The sequence below is a fragment of the Condylura cristata genome, unplaced genomic scaffold (assembly GCF_000260355.1).
Source record: "Condylura cristata isolate star-nosed mole 26May11 unplaced genomic scaffold, ConCri1.0 scaffold00029, whole genome shotgun sequence".
Taxonomy (NCBI): Eukaryota; Metazoa; Chordata; class Mammalia; order Eulipotyphla; family Talpidae; genus Condylura; species Condylura cristata.
The window spans coordinates 14,359,886-14,376,081 of NW_004567130.1; the positions used below are offsets into that span (position 1 = coordinate 14,359,886).

Here is a 16,196-nt window from a genome sequence, read left to right on the forward strand (position 1 = left end):
CGGCGGGGCGGATGCGCGCACGGCGCCTCTCCACCAACCCGCTCCCCGGCAGGTCCCTCGCTCGCGCTGCATCCCTCGCCGGCGCTCCCTCGCTCCCCCCCCCCTTTGATTGACAGGCAAGATGTCGGTGTGGAGCGAGGCAGGAGCGAATGCAGCAGCCGTCACCCCCGGAGCCCGGCGGCGGCAGCAGCAGCCACAGCAGCAGCAGCAGCAGCGCGAGGAGACAGCCGCCCGCCGCAGTCGCCGCCGCAGCCGCGGGAGCAATGCAGACAGCATCTTGAGAACGCGCTAAAGCACCCCAAACAGTGGACAATGCCGTGTCACTGCAACTGGGAGGGGGGTAAAGCAGATTTTTTTTGACATAAAAGCCAGCCAGCCAAAAATACATAATTTTGTCCTTCACGGAGCCGGTGTGTAAAGAGTGAGCGCTATTTTCCTTCTCCTCCGCCTCTCCCTCCTCCTCTTTCCCTCCCCCTCCTCCTCCTTTCCCTCCTCCTCCTCCCTAAGAGTACAGACAGCATCACATCACCTGGTTTGCTTCTGAGAAACAGCATCTCTCCTTTCCAGGACCAGAGACTCAGAGAGGAGACATTCTAATGGATCTGCTTGATACCCCAAAATAAAATAATAAATTTTGGCTTTTGCCCCCTCCTCCCACCCCACCCCCTCAGCCCTGTGTGAGATGTTGGGTTCCTTCTTCACAAGACACTGTTGAGAAGTCGCAGTGGTCGGAGAGGCATAGGGGGTAGACTACCTCTACTCACCCCCCCCCCTTTTTTCTCTCTCTGGGAGGAGGAGGAGGGAAGGGGGCTTGCAGAGCAAGCGATGGATGAGGAAAACATGACGAAAAGCGAGGAGCAGCAGCCTCTGAGTTTGCAAAAAGCCTTACAGCAGTGCGAATTGGTCCAAAACATGATAGACCTGAGCATCTCCAACCTGGAAGGGCTTAGGACCAAATGTGCTACTTCCAACGACCTCACACAAAAAGAAATCCGGACCTTGGAGGTAGGTGTTCCATCGGACCAAAGCAATCCACCTCCCCTCCCCTTCCCCCCCCACCCCTTCCAGGGCTTCTGTTTGCTGGGGGGTGGGGAGGGGTTCGAGGGTTGCACGGTGTGATTGTTTGCTATGTATCTTCTTGCAAAACCGCCCCGGAGGTCCCTGTCCTGCACTGGTGTTGTCTGTGCTTGGCTGGGAGGTGCTGGTGGTAGTAGTAATTGTTATTCTCTATTTATTATTATTCTGGCGGCTCTTAGTACCATTTGCTTCCCCTCTGAGAAGGGAGTTCTCTGGTCCCCCCCCCCCCCTTGTGGATTTGTTTATATGCCACGGGGTCTTGTGTGCTGGGTAAGACATTAAGGCGCTGCAGAGAGCCCACGTGACCTTGCGCATTCTGCAGGTGGTCAAAAGGTGGTATTTGCTTGCAGAATGGAGCTGCCTATAAATATAGACCTCTTCTCTTGGCCTCCTTCCCGGCACCCCTCCCCCTTTGCTCCTTGGATTTTTTTTTTTTTTTCAGTGATATACATGTCAGGAGGCAAGATGCATGAAAAAACAATCCCATGGAACTACCTCTTTCCAACCCAATCGTTTTGATGCAGGGAGCTGATGCAGGCCTAAAACATGTAAAAAGATTTTTTTCAAAATATGCCTGGATCAGCACACACAGGTGGTGTGAGGAATACTCTCAGATCTGGACTGTGAGGAAAGGGGTCTGGAGGAGGAGTTATCTTTGGTGTGTTGTAATAGTCTCTCCTGCAGAACTTGAGGGGGAGTTTGAAGCAGTTTTGTAGGGGGGTGGGATGGATGCAAAGTTACGCTCAAAGAAGATGGCAGAAATGGTTTCTTCTGAAGGCCATCTGGGCATGGGAGGAAGGGTCCAGGAGCCCCGGGAAGTGCATGCATCCTGAAGGGCTCTACTCTTCTCCCTCCTGCAGGGGGGTGCCCCCCCAGCCCCCCCCGTGGGTTCCCCCCACCCTGCTCACTGGGCTTGATTCAATTCGGAAACTCCCATGAGCTGGCGTTTGCAGAGCATGATGGCAGTGGAGCTGGGAGGCAGTAAAGGGGGTGCTTCTGTGAGGGAGCAGGCATATGTGGGGTGGGGGCATGGGAGAGGTGACGTTCTCCAGCCCATGAGCATGGAAGGCCTGACCTCTTAAGCCCTTACCCAGTCTTCCAGCCCTCCTGCTGCCCCCCTAGCCTGGATGAGCACCTCTCTCTGATTCACTGTCCAGCCTTCTATCTCCGGGCAGGAAGGTCACTAGATGGAGAGGGGAGTTCGTGTGTGTAGAATATGCTGCTGGCTACTCTAGAATGTGTGCTTGTGTGCACTGGCCACTGGGAGAATGAGCCTCAGAGTGACACAGATGACCACCGGGTATCATAGGAGTGGGGATTCTGCAGGGAGCACTGATGTTTTCTTTCTCGGAGCTCCGAGCCTGCAGTCCAGGTGAGGACTCCGCCAGGAGGAAAAGTGTGGGGTGCCCTGGCCTGGCCTTGTGTGTCTCCGAGCAGACCCCAAGATAAGATTCTGTGCAGAATTGCATGCAGGAACTAAGCAAACAGCCCAGAGAGGCCAGCGGAGCGCGCCTGTTCCCCAGAGTCAGAGCCCCAGTGCTAGTCTGTGCTCTGCTGGCAAGTTTCTCCAGTTTTCTTGTCCTCTTTTCCACTTGCCCTGTCCTCTGCTAACTCCCTGGACAATGGCTGTTGCTTTCTTCTGCAGAGTGGTTTTCTCTTTAAACTGGGGGTGGAGGCACTGGTAAGGTGGGAGGTGCATCTGTTAGTTCCTCAGTCCCAGTATGTCACAGAGCACGCAACCTCTTTGTGCATATTGCCCAGGGAAGGGCTGCCAGTGATCTTGCCAGTTAAAGTTTTCCAGATCGCTGGGTAGCCGGGGGCCACTGGGTAGGGGGTGAGGGGGGGGGGTCCAGCTGAGACCTGCCAAACCTCAGGGGGGCTTTGCCCTCAGGGTTTTGTTTTTTGTTTTTGTTTTTTTTTAAATCCACAGTTGTTACATTTTGCATATTAGAACCTTTTAGAAATGCACAGCACATTCTCATTTCAAACTTAAAAGAGGTTCTATTTCCGTTGGAATTGGCAGGGGCCCAGGAACCAGTGTTTGACAGGCAGGCTGGGCATTTCTGATGTATGTTTTCATGTTGACACTTTCTGTGCTAATCTATGAAGACAATAGATGGTGACAGCTCTCTCAGAAAGTAAAGAAAGGAGTAAGCTGAATGGAGCACCCCTTGGTTTGGGAGACTGGCAAATAATAGGCAGGTAGCCTTCACTTTTGGGGAAGTTTAAGCTCTGCCACGTTGTTCCTATGAAATTCATGAAATAGCCAGAAAACAGAAGAAGATTTCTGCTTTTCTGTCACTAAAGGGGAAAAGCACAAATCGGGTTCGGCTTTTATTTTGCAACCGCTGTTCTGGGGGACACAGCCCCCACAACCAGCACAGGGCACCTCTCAGTCCTGTAACTAGTCTATACAAGCTGTGTGTTTGTCACAGCCTTCTGCATGCGCTATAGGTTAGTGTTAATTTAGGTTTCGTGTTCTTCGGTATGAGTTACCAGCTCATTGTGGGGGTCTGGGAATGCTCAAAAAATACTCCATACAGATGAGTGGCAGCTGCGCCTTGCCTTATGCCATTGGGTTAGGACAGGATTCATAGGAACGTTATGGTTTTGGATAGCGGGGGAGACCTGCGAATGTGAAATAATGATAAAACCCAAACATAATACAGGGCCAGCCGGTGGGTCCCATGGGAATAATTCAACTGCATGAAATGGAAGATCCAACCACAGTGGTTAAGCCAATCGTTTCTTTTTCTCACGGTAGACAAATTTAGAGGTACGTCGTGCTGGAGTTGGTTCCATAGTTTAAGAGCATTAGGACGAGGTCTCTGAACTCTCATGCCCTTTCCTTATGCTTGTAAGATTCTTCCTACAACCTGAGCCATCGCACACTGGGTCAGGCGAGGGGGGCTCATACACCTGTTTGACTGCCCAGGACACCCCCACCTCCCTCTTCCACAGGTGATGCTTAATTATGTCACCTTGGCAGATCCCGGTCACATGGCTGTTCCTGTCTGCAAGGCTGGGAGGTGGGGGGCGGGGCGTGTCATGATCCACTCGCAGGGCTCACCTGGGGCCATTCCCCGCACACTCAGGCTTCTGCTGCTTGGGAGGCATGAAGGCACCTGAGTGGATGGCCAGCAGCCTCGCCGAGAGTGTGTTATCAGAGATCTTTGGGCAGAGGAGAAAGACCATGAGCTTTAGCGTTAGACCAATGTCATTTGTGAATCTTCTATTTATCCGTGTACTTTCTATCTTAGGCTAATGATGTAGAATTTCTAAATTGCAAGATTTAGAACAAACAGGCGAGTGTTTGGCAAAAGGGCAGTGCAGAATAACATCAGCTTGCTCAAAGATGCTTGTATGAAAGCATTAGGGGAGATGACCTTTCAAGTGTTCTGGTGCTGCCTCCTGCAACATGCCTGCAGGTGCTAACCCAGCAAAGCTCTGCTGATGATGACTGGCATGACCTGTTGTGAAACAGACCACACGGCAGGGAACAGCATGGATGAGCGTGAGTGAAGAGCAAGTTTGAGCAGCCTTTCCAAGGAAGGTTCTGTGCAACCCTTGGTCGGTGGGGTGTTAGCTGTTAGTATCTCGCATTCTTTCAACAATGGCTGGTGGCCAACAGAAAAGATGCTTTGGGAAGTCTTGGGCACTAGGTTTGGGAACGGTTGAGGTCAGCAAAGGTGGCCGCTTGCCGGCAGAACTTCTCAGAGCCTTTCTGTGCGCCACCCTGCATTGGGACTCCCGGCGAGTGGCCGTGTTTCCTTCTCCCGGGCACATCTCTTGGGATTGATGTTCCATAGAATGCACCAGGTAAATAGCTGGCAGAGCAGCGTGGGGGGTGTGGTGGTCCAGAGCTGGAATCCCAAAAGAATGAAGGGTGGGAAGGGTTTCTACTGCAGCAGGTGGGGAGAGCTCACACCGGCGAACAGGTCACCTGGTGAAAGCGTTTCCATGCCTTCCTGGGGCAGCTAGACATTGGTTTGCCCTAAACGGAGAGAACCCGTAAGAATGTCTTAGTTAACAGATCTGGGTCACTCGCTCCAGGACCTGACTTGGGACAGGCCTGTTGGGGACAGACCAACCAAGTTTCATTCCTCTGGTGGAGGAGATAGGAGTCTTCAGAGGCTGTGGAGTGAGTTCAGAGCCGTTTAAAGGTTCTGTCTGAAGGCGGCCTGCAGCGGGGCCCAGCAGACTTTTTCTGCAAAGGGGCAGATAGTAAGTAGTTTAAGCTTTGTGGGACGTACGGTTTCCATTGTGACCACTTGGCCTGCTGCGGCATGTGGCCATCATGGGCTGTTCATTTCCCAGCAACTTTATTATGGATCCTGAGATGTGAAATTGATATTATTTTCACACGTTGTAAAATACTTTCTCTTTGATATTTTTAAATGTGAAAGCTATTTTTAGATTTCAGGCCTTAAAAAAACAGGAGGTGGGTCAGATTTGACCTGTGGGCTGTAGCTTGCTGCACTCTAAGGTGGCTGGAGTGGGGAAGACCTTGGAGGCCCAGAGACCATTTGAAAGGTGAGCGAGTGACATCAGGACTGGTGGTGGCAGGTGTTCAGAGCTGGGCTCGGTTTCAGCTGAATCACAAGGGAAGGGAAATGACAAGGAGTAGCTAAGGCCAAAATCTCCTTACTAGCAAAGGCATCAGTGCTCTGTACCTATCGGTGATTGGGTCTTCCTCTCTTCAGCTTCAGTTCAGGATTGCTGTGTAGCAAACAGTGCTTAGAGTTTATATTTGGGAAACCTTAGGCTTCAGACTTTAGACTTCCATGTGAGTTGGGGTTGGCTGGGCTTCTGGTCTTGCCCAGGCTCAGTCACGTGGCCACATGCTGCCTGCAGATGGGCTGGTGGACGACAGTCAGGTCTCTTTCCATGGGATCTCACCGGCGGGCTACCTTGGGCTTCTTCCAAGGAGGGCGAAAGCAAAGTTGCAAGGTGCCGTGAGCTTAGAAAGTTCCTCCGTGTCGCTGTCATTTGCATTTTATGAGCTGACCTAAGTCTTGCGGCCAGCTTGGACTTAGATGATGCAGAAAGAGACTCCAGTTTTGGTGGGAGGAAGAGCCAAGCATTTGCGGCCATCTTTAGCTTATGACAGGTGTAAATAGTGAGAACCCACTGTGTGCTCAACACTGTCTCAGATGCACAGAGGGGTGAGGCCCCTGCCCTCAGGGTGCTTGCATGTAAATATGGGTGTCAGCATGGGAGAGCAGACAGACAAGTGGAGGAGAGTGCTGGTGGCTATAGTAATGATAGGCTACAAGAAACACCTCCGTAGATGGGAGATAGCTGTGACGTAGCACAAGTCGTCGTCTTGTTCACAGTTCAAGATGTGTACCCATGGCGGGTGGGCCACTCCCGCACCCTCCTTCCGTGCTGCTACGCTGCGTTGTCTTCATTGTCTGCAGAAAAGGAAAAAGTGAGAGACAAAGCCCCTCAAAAACCTCACTCCTGTTCAGTGCTAGAATTTAACTGTAATACTGCAAGAAGAAGGGGAAATGGGCTCAGGAAGAAGAGCTTGCTGACTGACTAATTGTCTCAGCCACTACTAAAGATAAGCTGTGGTCTCAGCTAGCTATTGCTGGGATCAAGCCACCCCAACCTTAGTTCTTGAAACAACAATTGTTTATTTGCACGCGAGTCCCCAGTTTGGGCTGGACAGTTCAGCTCATCTTGCCTGGGTCACTTGTGTGGGTAGTTATCCGACAGCTCGACTGGGGCCAGGTGACCCAAGAATACCTTGTTCTCATGGCTGCTGGTTTCCTGGGGTACTTCAGTTCTCAAATGGCCTCTCAAGCAGGGCAGGGAGGATTTCTCACACAGTGGCAGCAGTAGTGTATATTTTTTCCTTTTATTAATTTTTTGACATCACTGTTCATTTTTGTACAGTATTTTATTTCTCCCCTCAGGGGTAGTCCCCACAAATATCCCACCACCCCATCAGCTGGGAACCATCAAAACGATCCCTGTGCTATTCCCACCATGGTTTTGATCCCTTTTCCTCCCCTTTCCCTGCTTCAAGCCTCAGCTTGATAGTTACTTCCAAGTTTTGTCTTTTTTTGACCCTGTGTTCCTCCTATAAGTGATAGCATCTGATAGTTTTGTTCCTTCTGACTTATTTCACTGAGTGTGACCCCTTCCAGCTCCATCCATGTTGCTGTGAATGGCATGAGTTTGTCTTTTTTGATTGCTGAGTAGTATTCCCTTGCACATATAGACCACATCTTGATCCAGTCATCCGTGTTTGGGTAGTTAGTTGTTTCCATTTATTACCTATTGTACATAGGCAGCAATTGTGTTCTAAGAGAACACGTCCCCGAGGCAGCATCTCCTAAGCCTCTGCTTCTGTACCTTTGCTGCTGTCCCACTGACTAGAGCAAGGTTTATGGCTAAGCCCAGTCAATGAGGTTGCCGTCCCAGGGTGTGGAGTCCAGCAGGTATGCTTCACCGGGGACCCACAGGAGAGCCTGGGAACAAGCTGGAGGGACACGGGTGATCAGCAACAGCCCCCAAAGGAATCTTTACAGACCTAAGGAGCCAGAGCCCGAGGAATGCAGCAGGCACAGGGAACAGCAGGTGAGACTGTTCTTGGGTGGGAATGTGCTTGACGTGCAATTGGGACAGCAAGGATGGGCTGTGGCCAGAGCAGAGTGAGCTGGCCGGGAAGGAAGGGGGCCCCGTGGCAGCCAGAAGAAGCCTTGTAGCCACGTCTTTGCAAAGCCACCTGGGTTTTGTTGGTCTTTGCAAAGGAACCTGGGTTTCCTGTGAATGGGGATGTGTGTGCGTGTGTGTGTGACTGATTTATGTTTCTAGAAGACCCTTCTGATAGCTCCAGGGAAAACAGACTGTGGTGGGTGAGAATGGGAGATTACTGGGGAAGTCCAAGCCAGGAATGACTGTGCTTTTGGCTCCTGTGATGTTGGGCGTTGGGGAGGTGACTGGATTTAGAAGGTCAAGTGCGTAGGTGGTGCCCCAGAATTGGACGTGGGGGGTGAAGGAGAATAAAGGACGGAGGCTTGCTCCTGGATATTGGGTCTAAGATTTGAGTGAACGGTGGTGCCATTATTTGAAATGTCAAGCCTGGGGGTGGAGGAGGCTGGACTTGACAGTCCAGTCCTGTTTGGACATGTTACATTTGTCAAGTGGACAGTTGGGTATGTGAGCCTGGAGCATTCCCAGGCTGGAGACAGGAAGTTCACTTAATATGTCAGCAACATCTTCTTATATTATTAAGTATTATTTGTAATGGCTGCATGGTGTTACTTGGTTGGACAAAATTTAACCAAAATTCTATCTTCAGGTGTCTGTGGGTTCCCATTATTGTAAGAAGTGCTAGTAAGTACCTTGGCGCCTCACAGAGACCCTTCCTTGCCTTTTGCTCTCTCTAGAAGCAGAATTGCTAGAGCACAGGGTAGGCGGAGAGGCGGGACTTGGGCTAGGCTGTGCTGGATCGCCCTCCCAGCAGCGTGGAAACCGGTCCATCTTCTACATCCTCAGCTCGGGTTTATGTTTTATTTTTTTGGTTGCCTGTGTTTAGATGGTTTCGAGCTCAGGGTGAAGAGGAGGCTGTCTCGGCGGGCTCTCGTCCTTGCTGTCCTGGAGGGGAAGGGGCTGCCGCGGAAAGCCAGCCTGGCCTTGGCCTCAACAGCCAGGGGCCAGCCGGGGCCGCCTTCTGCCTTGTTCCTGAAGATGGGCGAGGGAGGTCTCACAGCCGGAGTCGGGGCAAACCCATTTCTGAAGGGTGCCTTACCCCTCTGGGTTTGGGAGGGGATTCCACCAAGGGACTCGGGAGCCTTCCTCCTCCAGCGGGCAGAAAGCTGGAGCCCCAGGAATGGGTCGCTGCAGGTGGGGGGCAGCATGACGCAGGGCGTGCAGGGGCTCGGGGGCAGGCAGGCGGGCAAGGGAACCCCCAGCTCCCCACGAATCTTTACGCCTTCTTGGGGCTTTCTCTGGCCTTTTCTCGGGGTCTCGCCTCTGCGTCACTCGTGGAAGCCCTTTCTCTGAGTGGTGCCGCCCTTCTCGCCTGCCCTCAGGCTCAGGGGTGCGCACCTCCACGTGCCCCTCCCACTGTCCGGGTGTGCACAGCCTGGCATGCATGCCCCACCCACACTCCCAAGCGCCTTCTGCGGTAACACCATCAAGGCCGCAGGTGACAGCCCAGGGGCCAGTGGCGCAAAAAGCCTGATGAATTCACTTGTCCTACAGTAGGGAAAAGGAGTCAGGCTCTCGCCCACCTCCCGGCCTCTCGGCCGCCCAGTGCTCCTGCTCTCTCCGGGTCTCCTGGCCCCACTTGGGAGAGGGAGCAGGGGCTCAGGGCACCCCGGCGGGAAGCCAGGGCAAGGGATTAGGGGGCCTAGAAGGGGCTCTCAGCTCCAGCCCCAGCACGGGCCACTGTGAGGCCGGGGACTAGCCTCTTCTCCGCTGCCCGGATCGCCAGTGAACCCACCCGCCTGGGGTGGCTGCCAACGGTGGTCGTCTGGGCGCCCCCCACTCACACACCAGGCCACAGCGTGGGGACTGGACCCTCCTCCTCATCCCCCACCCCGCTGCACTGTGTCAGAGGACTGGGGGCGTGTGGGAGCCAGGAGAGAGGACAGGGACCGGGCAGTGGGCAGGAGGGTGGAGGGTCTGAGAGGTGGGAAGGGAAAATGGACAGTAGGAGAGCGAAAGTCAGCGTTCAGTCAGCGGGAATGGCTTCCTTCAGCGGCACCCGAGGCCCGCGGAAGCTCTTTCTGCGCTTTTGGTGTTCTTGCCCATAAAATCGGGGTGATTTTATAGGGAGTTGTATCATCCATTGAAGAGCCCAGCAGAGTCCCCGCACAGGGGAGACGCTTCATAATCGCTGTTGCCAGTGCAGTTGGGTCTCATGCTCCCTGTCATTTGGCTGGAGGAGATAGACTATTTCAGCATTCCAGGGAGGTGCCATGCATAAGCGTGTCATCCATTTATTGAATGTTAACTGAGACCCCAACATGTGAGAAAAAGAAAGCCATTGAAGCCTTCTGGGCATAATGGCACCGCTGCAGGGCTGCAGGCGACATAGTGAACAGGATTCCCATGCCAGGTCTGGATCTTTGAATTCGCCCACAGATGACTCACTTCCCATCAGCGCTTAGCAGGCTTCAGTCTAGGTCGGATAACAGAGTACCCATTGGTCCTAACCACTGCTGAACATGTCTTCAGCTTACGTGGTGAAAAGAAAAGTCAGGAACTGTGATTTCCAGTGGCAAGTATCGCCTCTCAGAGGAGGGGACCCTTATGAGCTCGTTCACCTCTTGCCTATTGTCCAGCCTTGGCTTGGCTATTTAGCATGAACATGACCTCACCTGACAGCTTTTGTTATCCATTTTCTTTGTAGTAGAATATAAAAATAACAAAAGTTACCATTTTAACAATTTTGAAAAGTACAGTTCAGTCACATAAGGCCATTAACAAAGTTAATGGCCATTCCCATTTTCCATCTCTAGAACCTTTTCATCAGTCAAAAAACTTTGTGCCTATTAAACAGTGACCCTTTTCCTCCAGTTTCATGGTGATCTCTTTTCTACTTTCTGTTTTTATAATTTTGTGCCTAAGTTTATTTCACTTAGCATTTTTCTAAGGATGGGTTGCATTGTAGCACAAGCACTTTGTTCTTTTTGATGGCTGAATAATATTTCGTTTTATGGGTGTCACATGTTGCTTCTCTATTCTTCTGTTGATGAACACTTGGGCTGCTTCCATATTTTAGTTATTGTGAATAGTGGTGCTATGAACATTGATGTACAATATTTACTTGAGTCTCTGCTTCTAATTTGTTTTTTGGTGTAGACCTAGCGATGGAATTGCTGGGTTATATGGTAATTCTATTTTTAATGTCTTTAGCACCTCCCAAACTACTTCCCACAGTGACTGTATCATTTTATATTTCTTCCACCTATGTGTTCTAATTTCTCTACGTCCTTGCCAACATTCGCTGTTTTCCATTGTAACCATCATAGTGGGTATGAAGTGGTATCTCACTGGGGCTTTGGTTTGTTTCCCTAAGGACTTCTGATGCTAAGCATCTTTTCATGAACTAATTGGTCATGTGTGTATCTTCTTTGGACAAAAGTCCATGGAAGTCCTTTTAGAAGGCAGCCTTTGATTTGGGTGCGCATCATGGTTAGAGTAATCCTCCTTCTGTTGAGTCAGAACTGCTCCTTGATGACTTCTGCCTTTGGTGTTACTCCCAAGGGGAGAGGATAAGGCTGAGAAAGTAATTGCCTTTTGGCTGAGAAGATAATTTCTAAGAGCAGTTTGCTTCTTGATCTGGAACCTACAAGGTGGAGGTAAGAGGTGACCATCCTACAGACTCCTGACCTGTCTCCAACCTGAACTTGGCTGTCATCACCCCTTGCATTATCCTGGCTGAATTCCCCCAGGTTATTGGCAATGAGGTTATTGGCAATGGTGAATTTCCCTACTCTGCGTATCACACCAGTCAGAGATCGTGATGAGTGTTCCTCTGTGTGCCCATCTATAGAGGTGCCAGGGTGGCACCCGGGAAGGTTGGATGGCCTGGACCAGCAGTGAGGCTGATAGGTAAAGAGCCCACTCCTGGGACATCCAGGGGCTCTTCACTTCTTGTTAGGGTGCAGAGTAAGCTCAGATGCCAGTTTTTGTATCTTAACCCTTCCCGGAGAAACAGTGTTTTGTGATAAACCCAAAAAGCAATATGCTGAAAATCTAGAGTGTCTAGGAAAAAGTACCCACAGGACTGGATTAGACCCTCTCAGCTCCAAGAAAGTTCTTGGACAGAAATATCTGCTTGGTGGGTCTTTAACATTCTCCTACTCTTTCCAGTAATCTGTGCTGAGAGTGAAGCTAAAGAGTTTTGCTTTCTCCCTTGTTTTACTACCACAAATTTCAAACCTATTGTGAAGTTGAAGGCATTCTATACTGTACACCCACCACCTGTTACCATTAATATTTTGCTTTATTACTCCTCTGCCCCATCCATCTTTCTCTCCCTAAATACTTCAACATTAAATGTCATTAATTAGAATTCATATATTTCTGCTCTAAAAGTCCATACAATGGAAAACACAGCTCCAAAGTGTACGTTCACTGAGTTTTGACAAATGCATGTACCAAGGCCCCTGAACTCTAAGAGTAGAATGTTATGGTCACACTTGGCTCTCTCCATCACCCAGTTTTCTGTTTTTTGTCCTCCCCATCATAGTTTGGTTTTAACTGTTTTAGAGCTGCATATAAGTGGAATCATACATGATGTATTCTTTTTGGTTCTTGACTTTTTTGGAGGGGTGGAGGCTTGTACAGTTCTATGAGCTCTGTGTGTGTGTGCTTGTGAAGAACTGGGGTACAGGCCAGAGGGTATGAGTGAGAGCATTCACTAGGGGCAGAGTGGGGAGCACAACAGGCAGATCTACTGAAATACACCACTGAAGGGAGCAGCGGGGAGACAGGAGAGGTCTGCCACGCCATGTGGGTCAGCTCTGGGGCGGGGATCGAACTCAGGCCTTCGAGGTGTTAGTGCTGAGACTTAACCCCTACGCCACCAGGGAGGCCTCTAAAGTTCTACGAGCTTTAACTCAGATACATAACCACAGTTAGAACTCAGGGCCATCTTTGACTCTTAACAAGACCCTTCCTCTTTCCCCTTTGTGGGGATCCCCCCCACATGCTGCTGGCCTCTGACAAGCACTGAGGAGTCTTTCATCACTAAGTAATGAGTGTCCTTCTTTTCAAGAATATTGTATAAATGAGATCATACGGCATCTAACTTTTAAGACTGGTTCTCCCACTAAATGCTTTACCTTTGAGGTTACTCCAAGTTGTATGTATCAACCTTTCATTCACTTTCACCGCCGAGTAGCTTTCTCTGTGTGCACTTGCTTAGCCACTACAAAGGAAGGGTGGTTCTGTGGATACTGTGTTCTGTGCCTGAACAAACACAGACGCATTCAGAGCTTTTTTCTTGATTCCCTGGGATTTCTGATATAGCCCACGTTATCAGAATGTGGACAGTTTAACTTTTTTATTTAATTTATTTTTACTGTCTTATTCTACTGACTGGAACTTCCACTGCTGTGGTAGTGGGAGTAAATATTCTTGCCTTATTCCCAATCTTGGGGGGTGGGGGTGTGTTCACTTTTTCTACCATTAAATGTATTAGCATGGGTGTAAGTTTTTTGGTTTGTTTTGAACATGGTCATTGGAAGGTTAAGTAAATTTTTATTCCTGGCCTGTGGAGGATTTTTATAGTGAAATATTGCATTTTGGCATGTGCTTTTATTGCACAGTTTATCTCTCGATCATTCACAGGGAGGGTTTGATCTTCAAATTGGGAATCAGACGTGCGTTCCTGGGATGAACACTTTTTTGCTGCATTATTATTTTCATATTGTTGCTGGATTTGATTCATTCGTAGTCAGTTGAGGATTTGTATGTGTCTGTTCGTGAAGGATCCTGTTTTGTGGTTTCCTTTTATGCTATTTCCACATCAGGGCAAGTCTTACTGGCCTCATACAATGTTTCCTCTGCTTCCACTTTCTGAAGAGAGTGTATATCATTGGTGTTATTTCTTCTCTTACTACTTTAAGTTCTGGTAGAATTTGCCAGTGGAGGGGCAATAAATAAATAAATAAATAGATAAATAAAATAACTCACCAGTGAAACTACTGAAACCTGATTTTTTTTTTAACAGAAGCTTTCTAACTGTGAATTTCTTTTATCTATTCTTGGGCAAACTTTAGAAGTTGTTGTCTTTCAAGCAACTGGTACACTTTATGTCAGTTCTCCCCGTGACGTGCGTTTCTCGTCACCCTGTAGTGTCCCTGGATGCACAGAGGCCCAGGCCTGCTGCCTGCCTCGTGTCTTCCCCTCTTTCCTTGTGCTCGGTCTGACTAGAGGTTTTCCACTTCTTTATTTTTTTTTTTCCAATTGTTTGCATCTTGTTATTACTATTATTTCTTCTGCTTGCTCTGGGTTTATTTTGCTCTCTATTTCCTTTTGCTTGCAGGGGGTGTTCATTGAAACCTTCCTCCTTTTCTAGTTTAGGTTGGCATATACATTTTCTCCCAAGAACTGCATCCCACAAATTTTGATAGGTGACATTTTCAATGCACACTAGTTTGCTTCCTCTTTCCTACCTGTGTTCTTTAGAAGTGTGTTGTCTAATTTCCAAACATTGTGATATTTTCCATTCTCTTTATGTTATTATATTGTATTTGTTCTGTTATCATCAGTGTCTATTCTAATTCATTTAATATGGTTTTAGTTCTCTTAAAGTGTTTAAGATTTATCTTATGGCCCAGAATATGTTATCTCTTGGTGAATGTATTTGTGTGTGTGTGTTTGTTTGTGTATCATGTGTAGGAGAGTTGGGGTGTACTCCAAAAGTGTGCGGGGGGTGGGTTGGTGAAAGGATTCACCAGAGACAGAGTGGGGAGCAGAACAGGTGAATCTACTGAAAAGCACTGCTGAGGGAAGCAGCAGGTTAGACAGGACAGAGGTCTGCTTCACCATGTGGGTCACTCCCTGGCCGGGGATCAGACTCCAGATCAGATGTCATGGCACTGAGTCTTAACCCCTGGGCCATCAGGGAGGCCCACTATTGGTGAATGTAATATTTACACTTGAAAAGATTGTGCACCAAGGAGAATGCCATATAAATGTCAGTTAGATCCAGTTGGTTGATGACGTTGTTTGATCTTTTATGTCCTCGCTGATTTTTCCCGCCAGTTGTTTCTTGGTCACAGAGAGGAATGTTAATACATCCTACCATAATGTGGATCTGTCCATTTCTCCGTACAGTCCTATCAGTTTTTGCCTCATTTATTTTGAGCTTTTTTGTTAAGCATGTAAAGGTTTGGGAGGGTGGCTCTCTTGGTGACTTGCCCTTTATTATTATGTAAAGTAACCACTGAACCCTGGGAATGTTTCTTTCTCTGAAAACTATTTTCTCTGACACTGATACAGCCACCCCACCCCAGCTTTTCTTTTTTTAGGTTTTTAAAAATTGAAATTAAATTCATTTGCATCAAACACTCCATCGACTCCATCTATTCCCGAACAGTCCCATCTCCACACACACACAGAGCAAAGCTTACCCTGGTTAGCAGTCAGTTCCGATTTCTCTGCTCTCCCTCCCCTGCAACCACTAATCTATTTTCTGTTGCTCCGGTTTTCCTATCCTGGATATTTCGTGTAAATGGAATCCTAGAAGATGTCTTTTGTGTGTGGCTTCTTTCACTCAGCATCACGTTTTCAATGTTTATCCAGTGTTTTCAAGGAGTCATGTTTTAATACACTTTAAGGCTGAATAACGTTCCATCGTATGAACATACCCTCTTCTAAGTCATCAGTGGACTGTCTCCAACTTTTGGCTGTTGTGAATAGTGCTGATACGAACATTCGTTTGGCTAGGAGGTCGGGGCACTTTGGCGGAAAATGTTTCTCCTCTGCCAGAAGTGAAAGAGGCATCCCCGAGTTCAGGCTTGTGGCAGACAGGAACTTCGGGCTTGGAAGTTTCTCCTTCCTCGTGTGGCCACAGAGATTGGAAGAGGCTTTCTATACTTTTATAGTCACCAATGTACCCAGAACATTTACCCTCAAGAGGCTGAGGCTTCAGCTCTACTCTGGTAAACACCAACAGGCCAGAAATGGGTACACCTGCTTTTTCTTTCTTGTCCCTGTGACAGTTCCCTGGGGCACTCCCAGATGCTGGGTCACCTGCGCCAGGTTTTGAGTGGTTCACACTGACATCAGAAATGGAAGTCACCACGCAAAAGTTACTTTAAAAACACAGCATTAAAGAAAGCATGTTCAGGATAGAAAAAATAAAGTGTACATTTGATACAAAATAAAATGAGCAAGCATAATCCTGCCACCCACAGACGAGCATCGTTAGCACCTTGGATAGGGTTTTACCTCCTGCGTCATATGGGTCTGTGTGATTTTTGGGAAGATCTGTTTTACAGGCTCCAATTTCCCCTTAAAAGTTGTTTTATATTATGTTTTATAGGCTCCAATTTCCCCCTTAAAAGTTGACTTAAGACATGTATGTCTTTCTCTGTCAAAACCATGTTTTAAAAATAACCTTTCAAATGCTGGCAACATTCTAG

At 48.8% G+C, this 16,196-nt stretch overlaps 1 protein-coding gene across 1 annotated transcript in view; it reads left to right on the top strand.

The window, feature by feature from the left end:
• The first annotated feature begins 881 nt into the window (after positions 1-881).
• The window catches only part of KSR2 (kinase suppressor of ras 2), a 339,253-nt gene continuing 323,938 nt past the window's right edge, over positions 882-16,196 (top strand). Inside the window, exon 1 of the mRNA XM_012730806.1 lies at positions 882-1,005. Within this exon, the coding sequence (XP_012586260.1) occupies positions 913-1,005 (93 nt within the window). The 5' untranslated portion in view covers positions 882-912. The remainder of the gene's footprint in view (positions 1,006-16,196) is intronic.